Source organism: Balaenoptera ricei, chromosome 15, assembly GCF_028023285.1.
Source record: "Balaenoptera ricei isolate mBalRic1 chromosome 15, mBalRic1.hap2, whole genome shotgun sequence".
Lineage (NCBI taxonomy): Eukaryota > Metazoa > Chordata > Mammalia > Artiodactyla > Balaenopteridae > Balaenoptera > Balaenoptera ricei.
In genome coordinates, this window is record NC_082653.1 from 18721153 (window position 1) to 18742511 (window position 21359).

Sequence of the window (21359 nt, forward strand, 5' to 3'; positions counted from 1 at the left end):
CCAGGTGTCATTATGCTTGGAGTGGGGATGGGGCTTAAGTCCTGGGTACAATAAAATCATTTAAAAAGATCATATGAGGGCTTCCCTGGTGGTGCAATGGTTGAGAATCTGCCTGCCAATGCAGGGGACACGAGTTCGAGCCCTGGCCCAGGAAGATCCCACATGCTGCGGAGCAGCTAAGCCTGTGCACCACAACTACTGAGCATGCACTCTGGAGCCCGCGAGCCACAACTACTGAGCCTGCGTGCCTAGAGCCCATTCTCCGCAACAAGAGAAGCCACCGCAATGAGACGCCCGCGCACCTCAACAAAGAGTATCCCCCTGCTTGCTGCAACTAAAGAAAGCCCATGCGCGGCAACGAAGACCCAGCGCAGCCAAAAATAAAATAAAATAAATAAATTATTTTTTAAAAAAAAAGATCATGTGAAATATTGGAATGGAACTTATTTTGTCAGTTTAAAGTGCACATTGTTTAAAACATCAAGTGATGTAGGAGAGCATGTGATGAAATGCAGGAGTGCCCTGTCCTGTCTCACACCAGCTCCTCTTTCCTTCAAGACGACGACTTTTAACTCTTTTAGCTCTGTTTTATTGTGTATATTTCTTTTTATTTATTTATTTATTTTTGGCTGCGTTGGGTCTTTGTTGCTGCGCGCGGGCTTTCTCTAGTTGCGGCGAGCGGGGGCTTCTGCGGGGGCTTCTCATTGCGGTGGCTTCTCTTGTTGTGGAGCACGGGCTCTAGGCGCACGGGCTTCAGTAGTTGTGGCACGTGGGCTCTAGAGCGCGGGCTCAGTAGTTGTGGCGCACGGGCTTAGTTGCTCCGCAGCATGTGGGATCTTTCCCAACCAGGGCTTGATCCCGTGTCCCCTGCATTGCCAGGCAGATTTTTAACCACTGCACCACCAGGGAGGCCCCTGTTGTGTATATTTCTATTTCTTGATTTCCAGTTGTAGATACTATTTACTGATTTTCTTCCAAAAGAAATGAGGGCTTTGCTTAATTCTGCCCCCTCTCCACCCCTCTCAATATAGTCATGTCATTATTTTTGGTTCCTCTTTTAGTTTCCTTTGTAATTTAATATGCCAGCATCTTTTATAACTTGTTTTATCTACAAAGACAGTATCTTTTTGACTCCACTCCATCTGGAGCAAAAAACTAGGGTTTAGGATGGGAGTAGGTAGGTTTAGGCCTATATGTAGGGCTCTGGCGGGTGCTGGGCTAGAAGACCACTAATTGTGTAAGTGTTCTGTAGAAGTAATCCTCTATTCTGTGTTTTCCTCATGTGTCACAGCTAATCTTGAGATAATCTAAAATGTTTCATTTTGGATTTTAGCATAATCTTTGCCTTTTTTATGTTTTACAGAAATAAAATAATTGCCTTTAATAGATGATAATGAAAATACAGAAGAAAGAGAAGCAGGTAAGAGGTCACATATCTTTTAAGTGAATGCATCCAGCATACACTGGTGCTTTTTTACAAGAGGTGATGCTGGCAGTTTTGGCTTATCTCTTAGCCTCTGGTAGTTACCCTGCTGCCTGTTTCCCATTCTCCACGTGGTAACTGAGAGCTGTGTTCTGAATGACTTAATACATAGATTTTTACTATGCTCAGGTCAGCTCTATCCAGGAATAAATGGAACAAAGATTGTAGATCAGAATATTATTCAAAATCAGCTATGCGAAAGAGAAATAGCTTACCAAGTTTTTATAAAGAGAGAAGTGATCGCTCTTTATAGTTTACATATTTATTATTTTCGATGTTTGGTTAAACTAAAAGCATTCACTTATAGAATTCTTATTTATCGTGATGTGCTGAAGTTTTCTCCTGCAGAAAATAGTGAACATTAACTGTTTGGCATTTGGTTTCCTGAAGGGGAGGGGAGTTGATAAAAACATTTGGCCCTTGTGACGCATCCTGCTAAGATCTTTTTCCTTAGTTGGTACTTATGTGTTCCAGGTGATTACATTTTCAGAGGATCCCAGAGACCTAAACCAGTGTGGCTCAGGGAGGTGAGATGAGGGGACCTGCCTGTGTCTCTTAGAAACAGGCTGTCTCTGATGGGCTGGTTTTCCTTTTACAGAATTGAATGACAACCTGGTAACTGGGGAGATCCGAATCCCTGCCCTTCAGCTGGGACCCTATGCAAAGAGGTTGGGTGGGACCAGCCACTTTCCTCTCTGCTTGTAGAGCACTGAGTAGTCGGATACAGGGTGACCTAGGGCTATGGTTACAAGGACTATTCTCTGTTCTGTTCCCAGTAGATAGATCCTTATGAAACCAAAACAAAACAGCCTGTTTTGGGAAAGAATTGAGTCACCTGCTGCCAATTTTAATAGGAAGAGCAGTGCCTAAACACTGTCTACACGCTGATTTCCTCCTGTCCTGGCTCTGTAGAGTCAAAAGTTAGTAGACAAACACTGTAGAGAATGCAGTTCCATCTGCTAGGATTTTATCCTATGGATATACTCAGATGGGTGTGTAGGTTTCATTGTGACTTTGTTTATTATAGCAAAATTGGAAATGAACTTAAATGTCCATCAAAAAGGCAACTACAGGCATGCCTCATTTTACTGTGCAGGTATTACATTTTTTACAAATTGAAGGTTTGTGGCAGCCCTGCCTTGAGCAGGTCTATCAGCGCCATTTTCCCAACAGCATTTGCTCACTTCGTGTCTCGGTGTCACATTTTGGTAATTCTCTCAGTATTTCGGACCTTTCCATTATTATTATATTTGCTATGGTGATCTGCGGTCCGTGATCTTTGGTGTTACTGTTGTAATTGTTTTGGGGTGAACTTCATTGATAAATGTCTGTGACTGCTCCACCAACTGACTGGCTCTTCCTCCGTCTTTCACCTTCTCCTCCGGTTTCTGAGCCCAGGAAGCAACCATTCCTTGAGACACAACAAGATGGAAGTTAGGCCACTTAATAACCCTACAGTGGCCTCTAGGTGTTCAAGTGAAAGGACCAGTTGCTCGGCTCTCACTTTCGATCAAAAGCTAGAGGTGATTAAGTTTAGTGAAGAAGGCACATGGAAAGCAGAGACAGGCTGCAAGTGAGGCCTCTGGTGCTAAACAGTTTAGCCAAGTTGTGGATGCAAAGGAAGAATTCTTGAAGGAAATTAAAAGTGCCGTTCCAGTGAACACGCAAATAAGAAAGCACCACAGCCTTATTGCTGATATGGAGAAAGTTTGAGTGGTCTGCATAGAAGATCAGACAAATCACACCATTCTCTTAAGTCAAAGTCTAATCCAGAGCAAGGCCCTAACTCTCTTCAATTCTGTGAAGGCTGAGAGAGGTGAGGAAAGTGTAGAAGAAAAGTTTAAAGCTAACAGAGCTTGGTTCCTGAGGTTTAAGGAGAGGAGCTGTCTCCATAACCTAAAAGTACAAGGTGGAAGCAGCAAGTGCTGATGTAGAAGCTGCAGCAAATTATCCAGGAGATCTAGCTAAGGTAATTAATGAAGGTGGCTACACTAAACAACAGATTTTCAGTTTAGACAAAACAGCCTCCTATTGGAAGAAGATGCCATTTAGGACCTTGATAGCTATAGAGGGCAAGTCAGTGCCTGTCTTCAAAGTTTCAAAAGACAGGCTGACTCTCTTGTTAGGGGCTAATGCAGCTGTTACTTTTAGGTTGAAGCCAGTGCTCATGTACCATCCTGAAAATACTAGGGCCTAGTATGAGAATTATGCTAAATGAGATTATCCTAAATTATCCTAAATGAGAGTTATGCTAAATCTACTCTGCCTGTACTCTCTAAATGGAAATTACAAAGCCTGGATGATAGCACATGTGTTTACAACATGGCTTACTGTATGTGTAAGTCCACTGTTGAGGCCTACTGCTCAGAAAAAAAGATTTTCTTTCAAAATATTACGGCTCATTGACAATTCACATGGTCACCCAAGAGCTTTGATGGAGTTGTACAGCGAGATTAATGATGTTTTCATGCCTGCTCACACAGCATCCATTCTGCGGCCCATGGGTCAAGGAGTAATTTTTGTCTTTCAAATCTTATTATTTAGGACATACATTTTGTAAGGTTGTAGCTGCCATAGATAGTGATTCCTCTGATGGATCTGGGCAGAGTAAGTTGAAAACCTTCTGGAAAGGATTCACCATACTGGATACCATGAAGAACATTTGTGATTCATGGGAAGAGGTCAAAATGTCAACATTGACAGGAGTTTGGGAGAAGTTGATTCCAACCCTTATGGGTGACTTTGAGGGGTTCAAGACTTCAGTGGAGGAAATAACTTCAGATGTGGTGGAAAAGACAAGAGAACTAGAATTAGAAGTGGAGCCTGAAGATGGGACTGAATTGCTGCCATCTCATGATAAAACTTGAACAGTTGAGGAGTTGCTTCTTATGGATGTGCATAGAAAGTGGTTCCTTGAGATGGAGTCTACTCCTGGGGAAGATGCTGTGAAGGTTGTTGGGATGACAACAAAGGATTTAGAATATTACGTAAACTTAGTTGATAAAGCGGCAGCAGGGTTTGAGAGGATTGATTCCAATTTTGAAAGGAGTTCTGCTGTGGGTAGAATGCTGTCAGACAGCACTGCATGCTACAGAAAATTGTTTGTGCAAGGAAGAGTCAGCTGATGTGGTAAACTTCATCGTTGTCGTATTTTAAGAAATTGCCGCAGACACCCCAGCTTCAGCAGCCACCAGCCTGATCGGTCAGCAGCCGTCAGCACCGAGGCAGGACCCTCCACCAGCAAAAGCACTGTGACTTGCTGAAGGTTCAGATGATGGTTAGCATTTTTTTTAGCAGCAAAGTATTTTTATTTTATTTTAATTTAATTTTTTTTAATAGAAAACATAAAGGAACTTTAATATCCAAACAGTCAGGGCAAAGAATACTGGATTAATGACCCATTAAGTAAGTGTGAACCACTTTAGGTTCTTCACAGTAACAGATGTATTTTAAAGTAAAATTTGAATGTATATTGCAGAGAATGAATTGAATCCATTTTAAAAACTTTAATTTCCTTACCTGATACTAATACCAGGATGATTTTTAGACTGTAAATTTTTTAAATGATTTAACACTGAGAGTAAGATTTAAAGCAAAGTTAGCAATGTTCCTGAATTACAAATTTGTTCAGTAGTAAGCCTTTGAGTAATAGTACTTTCTTCTCAAAAAGTAGTCAATGTACGTTTTAGAATTGTGCAATAAGAAAATATTGGCTAATAAAAAGTGTTATTACTTGAGATAGTCAAAATGAAAGAAAAACTATACTTTTGCTTGGATTATTTATGCCCAAATAATTTACCCTGCAGTCCACAGATGTATAGGGCATAAAATATTTTTGAATAAGAGAAAAGTGAGGGTCCTAAAATAGGAACATAAACCAGAAGAACCTAAAAACAGCATCCTGTTATTTTATTTTTTGAGTATTTAAGCTGCTTTTGGTTGCATGCCCTGATCTGTAGAAGGTTAATTAACAAGGAAATAAAATTTCCAAGTGTTTAAAAAATTTACTCATCTTCTATAAAGCAAGTTTTAATGTATCAACACTTAAAAAATACACAGTGACTTGATAAAACATCAGTACAACTGCATAGAATTGAGCTCCAGAGAATTATACATTTATGAGCTGTCTTTCCTGGGCTCTGGTTTACAGGTGTATTGGCTTAGAGGCCAGCTTAGAGTCATCTGCTCCTACCTGGAGGATACAGGCCAGGAAACTCTTAGGATTACATGGGCCTTTTCTGTTCCTAAATAAAACACCAGGAGCTCTCTGGTCTTAAAAACAACCAAGCATCCAAATATGTATACTGGGGACCCTTCCCCTTTGTGAGTCAAAGAAGAGGAGAGTTTGTGACTTTCACTGAAAACAAAACAAAACAAAATCTCCCACAATTCTTCTAAGAGACTGAAATGTACTAGAAATTTCAAAACTAGAACAATGCCATCAAAGATTAAACCTCTTAATGCTCGGAGCCACCCCAAAATAATAAAATTGGGAACTCCAGGAGAACAGGTACCAAAAGAATCAAAGTAATGAATGCACTGAGGATTCTCCTCTTTGAAGGCTGTTTAAGGAGGTAGGATTTCACGGGTTTTTGTTTGTTTATCTTTTGGCCTCTGAACATTTTAAAAATGCTTTGCCCAGCCGGTCATTCAGGCTAATTTTGGAGTTCACAAGAAACCGTAAGCCTGACAAGGATATTCTACAGTTTCACAGCTATCATTTGTACATATTAAAATCAAGTTGATTTATTCTTTTTGAGTAAGTATAACTAGAATATGGCAAATTAATATATTTCTTTACATACAACTTTGTGTCTCAAAGTTCTTGAAAAACAAGAGCAGATAACTTTGTATTCAGAGACTATCAAAGTGTGTACTTGATATTCACATGCAAACAAAACCTTATGAATCTCCTGTCAATTGTGCATGATGCCTTTAAGGAGGAAATTACATACAAAGTTGCTAACTGTGCAAAATGTTAAATTGCTAAAACATTTTACATAATGAAATACATGTAAATGTAGAAGTTGACACATGAACTTAACATGGGTTCATAAGAACTTACCACATTTCAGAGATTTTCTTTAGTAACAAGTTTTTGTTTTTATATTTCCTGGTACACAGCAAAGTTTATCACAGAAGATAAAAACCCTTTTAAACAAATTCAACAGGGAATTCTTGAGGCACCTTCTCATATAAAACACAAGATGAATACAATTATCAATCCATCTGAGAAAAGTTTTCAATCTAAAGATCATTTTTTCCCATTTAAGTATATTTTATAGACCTTTAATAAGGCAAGACAAATTTGTGAAAAAATTTAGATACAAAAATGATGTAAACTAATAACTTATACTTAAAAACCCCAAAGGGAAAACAGTGGAGATGGGGCAGCTCAAACAATGCCTATTTCAGAAAAACCTAAAATAGAATTGTGCATATGCTGAAGATTACAAAGAACTTCTAGACTCTGCACAGTTGTGGTTTTCCTTTTTTCTTTTTTTTAATCTTTATATTACATGTTTTAAATCATATCAGGAGTGCAAACTATAACTGCACACACTACTTCAGTGGAAAAAAGTTCAACATTGTGCAATTTTCTGCCTCCAGTTTTAAAAAGTGGCAGCAATCCCTGCATTTGTATTTGAAACAAGGATGTGAGAAACTTTATCAAAAAAGGTAATGAAGGCAAAAATTGGCAGACATCCAGCATATTGTTTCTTTTTAAAATAATGTGGATGGTAATTTCATGATTAAAAAATGAATCTTTTAAATAAATACATTGTATCTGACATTTGCACTGACTGATTTGATAAATCTTTAAGTAAACAACGGCTTTACTACACTCCCTGTAGCCTTAAGCCACTGGCTTTAGGTTCTGGAGTCCTTTTTCACTGGGTTTCATACCCTGCAACTTGATACCCTGCAGGCTGATGAGGCATCATGCTGCCATTCTGTCCTGGAGGCGGCTGCACTCCATAATTTGGTCCCATCCATGGTGCAGAAGACTGTTTAAATCCCTGCTGGTTCCATAGCTGGCCATACATTCCATATGTGGGTACTTGCCAACCATTAGGCATATATTGGCCAATTTGTTGTGCATTCCCATACCACTGGCCCCACTGGCCGTAAGCTTGTGGATATCCAGTTTGATTCTGCTGTTGCATGGGATTTATCATATCAAGAGTTTCTTTGCCCCAGTAGCATTTCACAACATGGCCTTCAATGGTAGTTCCATTAACAGAAACAACTGCATGTGCTGCACTTTCATGGGAATTGAACCAAACAAAAGAATATCCTTTATCTGGAAAGACTCGAATTTCCATTATTTGTCCAAATGGCGAAAAAGTCTGACACATTAGTTGTTGTTTTAGCCCAGAAGTGACACCTCCACCATATACAGTACAGTTGCTTGGACTAGACTGATTTACGACCTCATCCTATGATAGCTGTTTGGTGTTCGACTCATATGTACTCTTTGGACCTGGAGGCTTTCGGGTTGCCCAGTTAGTTCTGATTTGTCTTCCACCAAGCCACTGGCCACCTATCTGTTGAATGGAGTTTTCAGCATCCCATCTGTTGAAAAAGGAGACAAAGCCATATCCCTTAGACTTTCCTGTTGCTATGTCTTTTACCACTTGGGCATCTGATATTCTTCCAAATGGTGCAAAAGCAGCTTTTGTATCTTCAGTTGTAATTTCTGGACTGAGATCACCAACAAAGACATGGAAATGACCTTGTGAACGCTGTGTGCTGACAACGGTACTACTGCTTGTATCCTTTTGACTGCTGTGGGTTGTTGCCCACTTCACTTTGACTTCCTTACCCATCATCTTCCGCCCATTCATAGCAGCTAGTGCTGCAGCTGCATGACGACGCTCATAAAACTCTGCAAAACAATGTGGATCATTTCCAGCTGTGTCCATAATCATTTTGGAGAATTAAAGCTTCTGTCACATCTCAGGGAAGCTTACTGACATATAGAGTCTTAGGCATTTCGTCCTCCATGGCTGCTGCTGTCGTGGCGGGGCCTCTGGGTCCAGCTCTCTACCCTTTACTACCTCACAAATCTTTTGAGCGGCTATGGCTGCGAAATAGCGGATTTTCTCGGCCGACCGGAGGTTACTGCGCCTCCTTCTTCGGCAGCAATTACACCAAACCGCCCAGCCCAGCACGAACAATGAAGCCCCAGGTCAAGATGGCGGTGAGCTGGGCGCCTTGGAGCAGCCTGGGAAGTGACCCGGGCCGCGCAGGCGCAGAAGAATCTTGCACTTTGGACCTCCTGTAATTTAATTTTTTTTAATCGAAGTATAGTTGATTTACAGTGTGCCAAGCAATAAGATATTTTAAAATTAAGGTATGTAGATTTTTTTTTTAGACATAGTGCTTGTGCACACTTAATAGACTACAGTATAGTGTAAACATAACGTTTGTATGCACCTGTAAACCAAAAAATTTGTGTGACTCACTTTACTACGGTATTTGCTTTCTTGTGGTGGTCTGGAACTGAACCTGCAATATCTGTGAGGTAGGCCTGTATATACATCATAGCACATCTACCTAGTGGAATATTATGCTGCTGTTAAAAAGAACACATTACTGAAGAGAATCCCAAGCCCTCGAAACTACTGTTGTTTATGATACATGGGCAGATTTTTATTTCTTAGAACAATCTGCATATTTAATTTTTTAAACATTATTTAAGGTAAGCTTTCATTTCAGTGAAAACATTCTTTACCAGAATTACCCCAACATGAATTTAGGTTCTTTTCTTTTGAAAGTTCATATTAAGACCTTTGGTATGTCAGCCAGTTATCATGTAGCCTCAGTTAGATGGTATTCATGAACTGCAAGACGTTGCTGAGCATGCTAGAGCAATCCACGGGCTCTAAAACCTATCTTTTGACATACCTTAACATATTTTTGTGTTTCTTGTTCTAATTCATTTTGTGCTCTGAAACATATACTTGAGAGGCCAGAGCAAAATGATCAGGATGGTAAAAGACTGTTGACTCATTCAACATGGGGTATGATAGATGAAACTAAGATTACGTAGCCTGAAGAAAGGAATATTTAAAAGCATCTCTTGGAAAAGAGGTTGACTGTGTCTGTTGCTGGACCTGTAGGTGAGATTGGAGAATTATAGGTGGACAGGCTTTAGCTCCATCTGAAGAAGACCGTCCTGAGAAGTTGAGCTGCCCAGCTGTGGCCTGCACCTTGCGGGCACTAAGCTCCCCACTCCTGGGAGAGACTGGAGAGCTGTTTGCTTGTGTGTCAGAGGCCAGGAAGTGGGCGTTTGGGCTGGATGACCTTAGTGGTACATCCTGACTAGAATCCTAGGGTTTACCAGGGCATTTATGTATGGTATTTATCTGTGGTACCAATATAAATAGTAGTCTAAGTAGATACAATTTTTAATTAAAATATTACATAATAATTATATATTACCTAGTGGTTCTTTCAGCTCATGTTACTGATATTACTCAATATATCACTAGCTGAAACAGACACGAAACAATTTTTTAAAAATAGAAATAAGCGGCTGAGTTTTAAATTCTATGAATAAAGTGGCTTTGAGTCCGTCTACATGCAGAAAACATTGGAATAAAGACAACCACTTCTAAACAGTGCATAGAATTGCCTCATCTCCTGTCCTGACCAGAGGGGTCTGGGAATCTCTGGTAACGAGACCTTGGGCCAACTTCAAAGTGGCAACAAAAGATCTAGGATCCGTGACATTTGACAAGTGTCACTGTGACTGTAGAGAATTGCCTCCCTCCATCTAACTTGGATTCACTCTTGGGAAAAGTAGCCCAAAGCTAGTATTCTGAGTATTGTGGGAAAAAAGCAGAAGTAACAGCAGTGAACTTCTTTCCACTTTTGATATGGTTTATGGTTTTCTCATTAACTCACTGTCTTTTGCCTCAGTTAGCCTGTCCCTTTACTATTGATGTGGTTTTGGATAAATTTTGCCAGTTTTGGGAAACTACGTAACATGTAGTGACCAAGGATCAAAAGTTCTCATTTTGGGAGGAAAACTGAAATATAGTACCCACTGCTAACAAAATGTGTTCTTAGGATGGTGGTTTTAGGTCTTCTGGTAGTTGCCAAGTCCACATTTGATGTTCTTTAACCCTCATCTTGGGATCCTTCTGGGTAGAGTTGAAAAGTCTTAGAGATCACTTATTTAATATTAAATGTTCTGCTGGATTGTTTGATTCTTCATGTATTATCCCATTCTGGTCTGGGGAACAAATGGATTTATAAAGAAATGGATAGAAGAGGAAAGTTAATGAGTTAACGGCTTTCTGGGGGAAAGGTTAGGGAGATACCCGTGGTGCTGGGGAGCGGATGATGGAAATCAAGTAGAGGTGGTTAGAGAGTCTTGCTAATTCTTATTCTGAGTTTGGTGTATGCAGAACATGAGGCAGTATCGTGAAGTAGTCAAGAGCAGTGGCTCTTAAAACCAGGAGTCAAACCCGGGTTCAAATCTTAGCTCTAGTACTCACTAGCTGTCTGACTTTGGGTGAGTTATTTAACCTCTCTGAACTTCTACTCTATAGAGTCGTATTTGGAACCATAATATACTTCCTCTTAGAGTTGTTTTGAGACATAATCTGTTTAAGAAACTTAGTATATTGCCTAATACTCATTCCTTAATAAAGTCAGGTATTATTATGATCATTGCTGACATCTATTTTATCTTTCAAATATCAAAACAATTCTGAGTACTCAGAGTGGCTGTGACTAAAGGTCGAGATACATGAAAAGCACCGTTCCCTGCCCACACATAGTATTCCTAACTCCAGGCCGTGGTCTTGCTGGGCCTTGGTATGTGGAAATGGTATTGGCCAGGGTTTGCTTAAGTTCTGGGCTCAGGGGCTCTAGTAACCCAGGACTACAGTGAAATTACAGGTGGGCCAGGAAGGAAGAGGTAGGAAAATAGTCTTATTCTCTCTGTATTTGTTGATCTACTTGGCTTAGAAGATGTCACAAAAACATTTTAGAAGAGGTCTCTCTTAGCCTTGGTTGGCTGAAACAAACATCATTGCACTTTGACAGGTTAGAAAATTGAATCACTTTGAGCTTTTGGTTTGCTCATAAAAACCATAGTTGTTTGGAAAAAAAAACCTCGTACTTTCTAGAAACAACACTTGTTAACAAACAGGCACTTATTAAGTATTTTCCTTCTCTCTTCCTAACTCTTTTCTGTCAGCATCTAAATTTAATAATCTACCTGTCCCCGGCTTTTGTTACCACTTGGAATTAACAAGGTTTAGGTTGGCTTTGCCTAAAGATTTAGAGTAGTCAAAGAGTCTTGAAACATCGTAAGAGAAAAAACCACCACCACCCCATCCTGTTTTAAAAGCAAAAATATGAAAATAGAGGTGGAGACTTGACTGACAGGTTCAAGGACTTTGGGGTAGAGGGGCTTTGCAGAAATTACATCGTCAAATCTGTTGATCACTCTTCAGTCCTTAGCTTACGTGCTCCTCAGCAGCATTTGACACCTGTGATCATTCTGTCTTAAAATGCTCTCATCCTCCGGTTTCTGTGAAGCAACTCTTTCTTACCCTTTTTCCCTCCTATATCACTCACCTGACTGCTCCTTCACCCTGTCTGTAGGTTCTTCCCCCTCTGGGACCCTTAAGTATTAGTGTTCCACAGGTTAGGTCCTGTTTCCTCTTCTCTCTTTATCCATTCTTCTTGGGCGGTCTAATTTATTCTCATAGACATTTCCCTTGGAAAGTATATCCAAGAGTGTCCTGGACACTTCTGCCTGAAACCGAACTCTTCTCCTCCTGGTGCTAACCAGCTGTGACCATGTGAGGAGCCATATAGGATTGAAATACCTGCTTCATCACCCAAAGCACAGAATTCCTGGGTGTGGAAGGATTGAATATGCTGAATACAGGGAAAAAACTCACAAACACAGAGGGGACACACAGACACATGCACACACTGACATTGTCCCTGTCCCTCCTCAGATGGGTCTTGCTCACTCAGCACAAATCTATTTGCCAAATGAATGAGTCCCCGTGCAATTGCAGTGTGATAAAGCCAAGGATATGTGGGGTTTTCTGTCTTTACTGTATTCCACAGGCAGGTGGTAACTATAAGAAGAAAGAGAAGGTGAAAAAATAAGACAATTCTAATTCTAATTGGAAAGTAGCTTTGCCACCTGAAGTGTCCACAAACCAACTCATTAGTAGTAGTAATTACTTCTTATTTTGTATTTTCATTTTTGTTATTTGGACTTCTAAAAAAAGACAGGTCTCAAACTTAGTTAAGCTTGTCTGCTTATTTTTATGTTTAGCTGATTTCTTGATATTAAGTAAGTCTACACAGCAAACACTTTCCTCTCCCTGGGGAAGGTGGAAGACCCTGAAGCGATGGGCAGCAGGGGCTCACTGGGCCGCTCACCGCTGGGTTGAAATTGGAGGAAGCGCTTCTGGGTGAAGGGTGTGCAAGGGCCTTTGCAGCCCAAGTGCAAAGTACACTCTGCCCTGCCCTCAGTCAGATGTAATCATAGTGCTGGCGCCTCTCATATTCTGCCTTTGATTCCTGAATACTGATGATTTGGAGGAGTGTGAATTGTCTGGCAAACAATTTTTCCTTCATTATTAAAGTCTTTAAAATTTTTCTATTACATCTATGTGAAAATTTTTCTATTATAAGTATCTTGAAAGCAGTATTCTCATTATAGAAAATTTAGATGTCTATTTAATAAAAAAAAATTTTAAAACCCAAATTTGCACAGCCTCAAATGATTAACATTTTGTTTATTTTCTTCCATTCTTTCTTCGGTACACAGGTATTTGTTGTCATTTTTGTTTACACGTACAATTTTGTAGACGTCTTTTTTCTCTTTTTTCAAATTGAAAATATTCATTTCATCCAATAATCATATGATTGAGTTTTACTATAAGCCACAAAGATCTTGGGGAACACCACAAAGTCACTGTCTCATGAAGCTTACTTTCTAATCATGGGAAACAGGTAAAGGCAAACAAATAATAACTTTGAGAAAGTTTTGAAAAAATGAAGTGAAAGTTGCCCACAATCTTATCTCCCAGACATAATGATGGTATGTGTCCTAAATTTATTTTAAAAAGCTAATGTTGGTATAGCCTTCTTAAAAAAAAATGGGATTAGATCATAGGTTTTCTTTTTTTACTTTCCCACATGTTGTGGACACTTTTTAAATGTCAACTAAAACTTTGTGTAACAATGGCTGTGTAGTAGTATTCTATATGATGGATGTGCTATTAATTTAAGCATTTTCCTAAAGGTCGACAAATAGAGTATTTACAGTTTTTTACTCTATTAAAAATAATTCTGTATCAGATATTCTTATACATAAACCTTTGGAGTATCTAAATGTTTCCTTAGTTTATGTTCTCAAAGAGAAATTGCTCACTTTAAAAGCATATCCAGGGCTTCCCTGGTGGCGCAGTGGTTGAGAGTCCGCCTGCCAATGCAGGGGACACGGGTTCGAGCCCTGGTCTGGGAAGATCCCACGTGCCGCGGAGCAACTAGGCCCGTGAGCCACAATTACTGAGCCTGCGCGTCTGGAGCCTGTGCTCCGCAACAGGAGAGGCCGCGATGTTGAGAGCCCCGCGCACCGCGATGAAGAGTGGCCCCCGCTTGCCGCGACTGGAGAAAGCCCTCGCACAGAGACGAAGACCCAACACAGCCAAAAATAAATAAATAAATAAAAATTAAAAAAAAAAAAAAAAAGCATATCCAAAATTAAAATTTTAGTATTATTGCTACTCTCCCCTGCAAAAAATCTTTTAATAGTTGATGCTCCTGCCAGCAACATATGAGAGGACCCTTTTCAGTATATTCTTACATTGAATTTTTAAAAATTGAGATATAATTCACATGCTGTAAAATCCACACTTTTAAAACATGCAATTCTGTGGTTTTAGTATATTCACAAGATTGTGTAAAGATCACCACTTTCTGATTCCAGAACATTTCATCATCCCCCAAAGAACCTTATGCCCATCACCAGTCACTCTGTTTTTTCCCTCAACCCCTGGCAGCCTCTGCTCTACTTTTTGTCTCTATGGATTTGCCTGTTTGGGGTATTTCATGTACATGGAATTATACAATATGTAGTCTTTTGTGCTTGGCTTCTTTCACTTAGCATAATTCTTTCAGGGTCTATCCATTTTGTCGCCTGGGTGATCTTCTTAGATTCTAATTTGACTTTCAAGTACTTGAGTGATTCTTAGGGGGTTAACCCAGGTTTGTCCTTGGACCTCTGTTTGGGAACCATTGACCTAGGCTGTGATCTTTCCATTAGTTCTTAAATCCTTTACAACTGACCCAGAACCTGTTTCTCTAGATTCACATTTTTAAGTGTCTTTGCTAGGAGTATTGTAGGTTGATCATCTTCAGTCAATGTGTTTTGTTACTATCAGTGCGGTTTATGAGTTGGCATTGTTGCATGTTTCATCAGTCAGTCTCTCTCAGTTTTATCCTTGTGTTCCTAGATGCTCGTCTCTTTAAATTGTCAGTGTAATGTAAAATGTTGTTACTGTGGTCCATCATCTGAAGTCTGTCCCTTTTAGGGCCATTTTCAAAGCGGTAATTTAATGCCCTTCTTAGTAGAAGCTGAAACAAAGACTTTATTTAGGCTCTTTGCCTTTTTCCCCCACTGACCTTGAGAAACATGGAAGAAATATTTTTTGTCTTATATTTTTAATCCTCAGCAGATATCTTTTCCAGGCTCCCAACAAGGTGCCTTAAAAATAAAAACATTTCTGGTGGATTATTGACTTTCAAGATTATAATTTCATATTTTTGGTTACTAATATCTGCCTTTTGGAACACTTCCTCCTTTTTAACACTGGCTGATTGTGCCGCACGTCTTGTCCCAGCTCTGCCAACTTCCTAGGAATATATCTTGACAAATTGCTTTCTCTCTCTAAACCTCTAAATCTCTAAACAGATTATCTTATCTGTAAAATGAGGAGTGGACTAGACAACTCTCTAGGATTCCTGGGAATAGAATTGCTGGGACATCAGGTAGGTATGTGTTTAGCTTTATAAAGAACCACCTGACCGTTTCCTAAAGCGGTTGTGCACACCATCACATTTAACGTTTCTAACCAAATGTCATCATGCTGGTCTGGTGGCCTGGTTCCCTGACATGTCATGAAATGCTCAACGAAACAAGCATTTGGCCAGAGGGCTCAGATCCAGGCTTCTCTGCTCACTAGTTGTATGGCCTTGGGCACAGCACTTAGCATCAATAATCATTCATTTCTCCATATACAAAATAGGCAGCATGGTGCTAAGTTTGTAGGATTGTTGAAAAGATTAGAGATGTCATGAAACATGCTTTGCGTAATTCCGAGTATATCCATTTGATGTCTGTCCAGTAGCTGCTAGCTGCTGTTAATGTTATTGCCTAGTGATTGAATATCAGTTACCACCACACCTGCCTGAGCTACCTGCTCAGCTTTTTGGAGAGCCCCAAAAAGAGAGACCTTGACATGAGGTATGAGTTGAGGAGAGGTTCTCATTTTGACCTACAGAGTGCTGCCTTGATGGAATTAGGTCTTCAGTGTGTTGTCTTTTAAAGCCTCTTTAATAAACAAACCTGTGTCTCTTGCTTTTTTAGTGTGTCCACCCTTGCATGATAAGCAAAAACTTATTCCTTGAGGGCCAAGTGTCCCTGGCACATAATTAAGTAACATCCCAGGGATGGTTATGCGGTCATAGGATCCCAGCTTTAACTGGATACCTGTTACCGTACTGTTGAGTTGCTTGCTGTCTTTTCTTTTCTCTCTTTCTTTCTCTTTCTTTTTTTCTTTCTTTCTTTCTTTTCTTTTCTTTCTTTTCTTTCTTTCTCTTTCTCTCTTCCTTCCTTTCTTCCTTCCTTCCTCCCTCCCTCCCTTCCTCCCTTCTTTTTTTGTCTTTTTATTGTGGTAGAAAACATAATTATAAAATTTACCATCTAAACCATTTTCTTGTATTTGATTGATTTAAATTTCTTTTAAGTTCACTTAGCTCCTCTTTTTCCTAAGCCTTAAGTACTGAATCAGCAATGAGGTGACAAACTGAATTGTTTTCCTTCCCCCCCCCCCCCCTCCCCGAGTAGTGAGTCCTGCCAGAATGACCAGTTCCCTCTGGATTTAGGCTTGTTTATGACACTGGACTTTATTTATGATAAAAAATCCAAAAGCATCCTCCTTTTCTTTCATCGTTTTCTCCTGGGATTCTCAGTGTTATGTTTGGGAGTATCAGACTATGAAAGGGAACTGGGAAGAAGAACAGCAGGGAAATATGCAGCTGAGTTTTGCACTCCCCGTCAGTTCCAGGGTGGGCCAGGAAATCTCAGCAGAGATTGGGTAACCAGAACGCCAGAGAGAAACCACACCATCTGGCACGTGTCTGTGCCCTTCAGCACAGGCCAGGCCCCTTGGTAAGAGAGCAGGCTACTCAAAAATGGGGCTGGTCCTAAGCCATCATCCAAAGATGATTGTAACCATCTTCCTGGAAAGCCTGCTTGTCTCTCCCCGAGTTATTTCTTTGTTCCCTGAAACTAGCACCCACGTTATTATCAGATTATTGGCAACCCCAGCCTTGTTATGAAATGACAAATGTACTTTGTGACACCAGGCCTGAAAACATGAGATATACCTTCTGCTTCCAAAGAGATGTTTCCTTAAAAGTTGTCATGTCAGGAGGCTGCACTTTTATTTGGTGGTGCTCTAAAACAGCTTTGAAATGTTCTTTTTAGCGTTGCCTTCAGCACCTATGACACTTTCTTTCTAAAGGCGTGTATCACAGTAAAGCACCCTCCCGTACGTTAGTTGGTTTTTGCAAGTGGTCAGAGGTTATCTGCTACTGAGTCTGGTGACAGAGTTAGATGATCATACAGAAGAACACTATTTTTAGTTAAAAATAAAAGGTATAGTTTTGAATGATCCAGATGTTCTCATTGACAGTGAAACCAGGTGAATGTTAATGCTGCTTGATGATATGTGAGAGCAGAGATTTGGGGAAATAAAGCAAGATGTTGAGGTTGACCCCACATCCTTATCACCCTGGTGACATCACCTTTATTCATGAATACATTTGAACAGTAACTTGTATATCAGCATGATAAATGCCACTCAGGGTCAGAACAGTGTGCCTAGGATTCGTGTCTGCTAGCAGAATCTAAAGGTATTTTGTGGGAGACAGTTGTTGCCAGTTCTAGAAATGGAGCTTAAAAAGGTGTTTCAGATTTCTGCACATAACATGGAAATCCTTCAGGTTTTTACATAATATACTAACGACTTAGTCCACAAGGGCCTTGCTCCACAAGGGCAAAAGCAAACATAATGTGTGTCCTGTTTGCCACTCTATGCCCATGACCTGGCACGGGAGGAACTACCACATTGCAGGCACTCAGGAGATGTTGAACAAGTCCATGCATTCAAAGTTAATATCACTATTTCTGTGAAGCTTGCAGTGGAAGAGTAATATGCTTGTCTCTCTCTCTTTTACAGTTGTCAAATTTAAAAGTTCTGAATCACTCCCCAATGTCTGATGCCTCTGTCAATTTTGACTACAAATCCCCCTCCCCGTTTGACCACAGCACTGATCAGGAGGAGAAAACTGAAGATGTTGCCCGTCCCTGTCTGCCCCAGAAGGACCTATACGCTGCTGAAGAGGACGCTGAGACCCTTTTCCCCAGGAAAACGACATCCCATAACGGGACGGAGGACAGTGGAGGAGGAGGCACTGGCGTGAAGAAGAAACGGAAGAAAAAGGATCCAGGAGAGCAAGAAGGGGCAGCAAAGGGAAGCAAGGACAGGGAGCCCAAGCCAAAGAGGAAGCGTGAACCTAGAGAGCCAAAGGAGCCCAGGAAGGCCAAGGAGCCCAGGAAGGCCAAGGAGCCCAAGGAGCCCAAGCAGAAGGACGGGGCCAAGAAGGTGCGGAAGCCCCGGGAGGCCTCGGGCCCCAAGGAGGCCAAAGAGAAGAGGAGCGGCCCTGACTCTGCAGCCAGGACGAAGTCCAAGAAGGCCAGGTGCGTCTCTTTCTTCCCGTCCCGAGCCCCAGGCTCTGCCTCCACAGAGCGGCTGGCCTTGGCCTTACTCCAGCCCCCCTGGACATGACTTCCCCACTTTCAGCCAAAGTAAACCACCTTCTCACCTCCTTAATTAATACTGTGCCTGCAATGTCTTGCCATTCCCTTTGGATTAAGGAGAAGTGAAATATGTTAGCACACACAGGGTGTCAGGGAAGGGACGTCACAGGTGTGACACGGGGAGGGCAGCGATTTGGGGAACGGCCGCAATGTAGGCTGGCAGAGGAGCAGCCGTCAGGAGGGCGCACAGTGCTGGGGTCTGGGAGAGCCGTGGGTGTGCGCAGAGTTCCAGACAGAGAAGGGCTGCCTGGCTCTCCTGGGCTGCGAGCTCCCTAGTGCAGGCCCACGCCTGGTCTGTTTCTCTCATTCGGTATCTAACACGGTGCCTGACATGTCAGCAGGTGCTCAGGAAATGGTGAGTCATTGAGACCAGAGGAGACAGACCGAAGTGACCTGTAGAGAGAGCAGAGGGCGTGGGGACAGATTGGCTGCCGGGGTGATGTCGGGGGCCCTGGCTGTAGATCCTATCAGGATCCAAACACACACTTTATTCGGGGAGTTAAATATTTGTCATCTGTATACAAATGTAATGTTCTTCGTTTCATCTCTTTCTAAATTCTTGGTGGAGAATATTAGATTTAAACTTTTTGAGGACGTACAAAATAAAAAATATATAACCTCTATATATATTTAAGGGGAATTTAAGGAATTTAAGTTTCTAAAATGTAAGTGCAAAGGCAGAGTATAGACCAGGAGCACGCATAAAGATGCAGAGGTTGATGCAATTGCTAACAGAATATAAAGTAATGGGGCCATCAGACCTGTACAGGGTCAGGCATAAAGGAAGTACATTTTAAAGAGAGAAAGCATTTTAGGTGGCGTGTGCTGCTACTCAGAAATTATTTTATGGTTCGGTTCATTTTCAGAAGGACAGTTTGTTGGGACCAGATGGATAATTTTCTAATCCAAGTTAAAACTGCCTTATAATATTCACTCCCTTCTGCCTGGCAGGGGATTTTACCTTTTGTTTATCGTAGAGGCTTGGGTGGGATCCCAGGAATGTAGTTCACAGTGAATGGACATAAAATAACCTCACCAGAAGGTCAAAAGAAGTAGGTAAAATCAGGAGTCTGACTAATGAGCAACATATGGGCCCTGTTTCCGGGTGAACCTCGTGTGCACACACTGATGTCTGATGTGGGTGGGGTGGCTTGTGTGGGGAGTGGTGGAGTTGAGTTTCTATCTTCTGCCAAAAACTTACCAAATTATTTTGGAGAAGCTGAAGTGGTTCTTCAGTGTGGCAGCATGTGTGAAGAAGGAGATTCAGACATGAGCTAGTGGAGTGACTTACTTTGGTTATTACAGGAAACAAAGAAGAATCCTCAAGGATGGTGTTTTAGAATTAGGGCCATTAGAGGAGGGTCTGACAGCTCTCATAAGGAGTTTGGTTTGTGTCTAGAGGCAGTAGAAAGTCATAGGTATCAGGGCTCACTTTAGCCACTGGTCTCTGGTGCTTACAATTTTATCAACTTCTTCTTAAAGGAATTCATATTTACTTTGTGTGGGATATGAAACAAGGTGACGGGTATACCGACATTGCCGTAGATTCCGTTTGGGGGCAATGAGGAGGAGGCATTTCACAAACAAGGTTGGATGTCAAATGTATGCATAGCAATATTAAGGGAAATGATTTGGATCTAGTTAGGTTGTATAAAATATAAGTGCGTTGGAGAAGTGCTTCTAAGTCTGCCAACTTAGAAGACAGCAGAACCTCTTGAGGTTTAGAAATCCAGGAGACACACTCTGAGAGGATACTGACAGATAAGGCTGGTTATCTCTTTGGGAATGTGGACAAGTTTCACGAGGCTTTCAACCTTCCTTGATTTGGGGGCTGTGTAAGACTGACCTGTTAACATCATGGAATTCTTCCATGTAACCCAGATAGGGTTCTGGACTGGTGAGCCTTTCTTGTCTTTTATATATTTATAAAATTGCTTTGGCTCCTTTAATTTATGATCCCACTAGGCAGCAAAAGCAGTTCTAGTTCTGAAAGGACATTAATTGATAAAAAATATGTTGGTAATTAAGTCTTATTTTTTGTGCTCTTTGATTTACTCTCTTGCAGATTGGCTTAAGTACATGTTTTGATTTGAGTCCTTATTGATTAGCCCCTGGATAACACTCCGTGGTTACAGATGATTCGCTGGATGCTTGGATTATTGGAGGAGCTTCACAGCTGATTTAAGGGCTTCTGGTCTTTTCCTGCTTCAGTCCATCTTGCCAGCTGCCACCTGGCTAATCTTTCTGAAGCCCTGCTGTTATCTTACTTATGTTTGTAGCTGGTGGTGGTGGTCAGTCAAACCCCTTCTTCCCTCTCTCCTTTCCAAATCAGCTGGGAAATAGTCAACAGAGATGGAGATAGAGTTATCAGCTTTATTATTATGGGCCAGATTGAAGAACTTGCACTGGCTTGTGGCCAGAATCGGGCTTCCTGTTACTCACTCAGTTGAGTTCATCCACCAGAACTGCAGGCACGTCCCTGAAGCAGAGGGAGGACCCTGGGCCCTGGGTGCTTCATTCCTTTTCCCAAGTCTCAGCAGTCCCATAGGTCCCCAGTCAGAGAAGGTCAGGGAAGTGAGAGGAATTCTAAGAAGGGCCGAAAATATGTGTCCGGTATTGATCCCTCCTTGGGAGTAGGGAAGCATGAGAATATGGAGGGCAGGGAGATGGGATTCCCTCTAACAATTATACCTGCTTAGACACCTCTGATTGTTCCTACTG

The 21359-nt window shown here is 41.2% G+C and overlaps 2 protein-coding genes across 4 annotated transcripts in view; one reads left to right on the top strand and one right to left on the bottom strand.

Moving 5' to 3' along the window:
- The window catches only part of CHD6 (chromodomain helicase DNA binding protein 6), a 208893-nt gene that overhangs the window by 61639 nt on the left and 125895 nt on the right, over window positions 1-21359 (top strand). For all 3 annotated transcript variants that reach the window (XM_059898585.1, XM_059898587.1, XM_059898586.1), the window contains exons 2-3: window positions 1364-1420; window positions 17998-18518. In XM_059898585.1, coding sequence (XP_059754568.1) covers window positions 1388-1420; window positions 17998-18518 — 554 coding nt within the window. In that variant the 5' untranslated portion in view covers window positions 1364-1387. The remainder of the gene's footprint in view (window positions 1-1363; window positions 1421-17997; window positions 18519-21359) is intronic.
- Window positions 7271-8430, bottom strand: LOC132348766 (cytotoxic granule associated RNA binding protein TIA1-like). Its single transcript, XM_059896628.1, is given in 2 exon segments — window positions 7271-8219; window positions 8253-8430. Coding segments are annotated over 2 exon segments (1008 nt in total). The 5' UTR covers window positions 8416-8430; the 3' UTR covers window positions 7271-7374.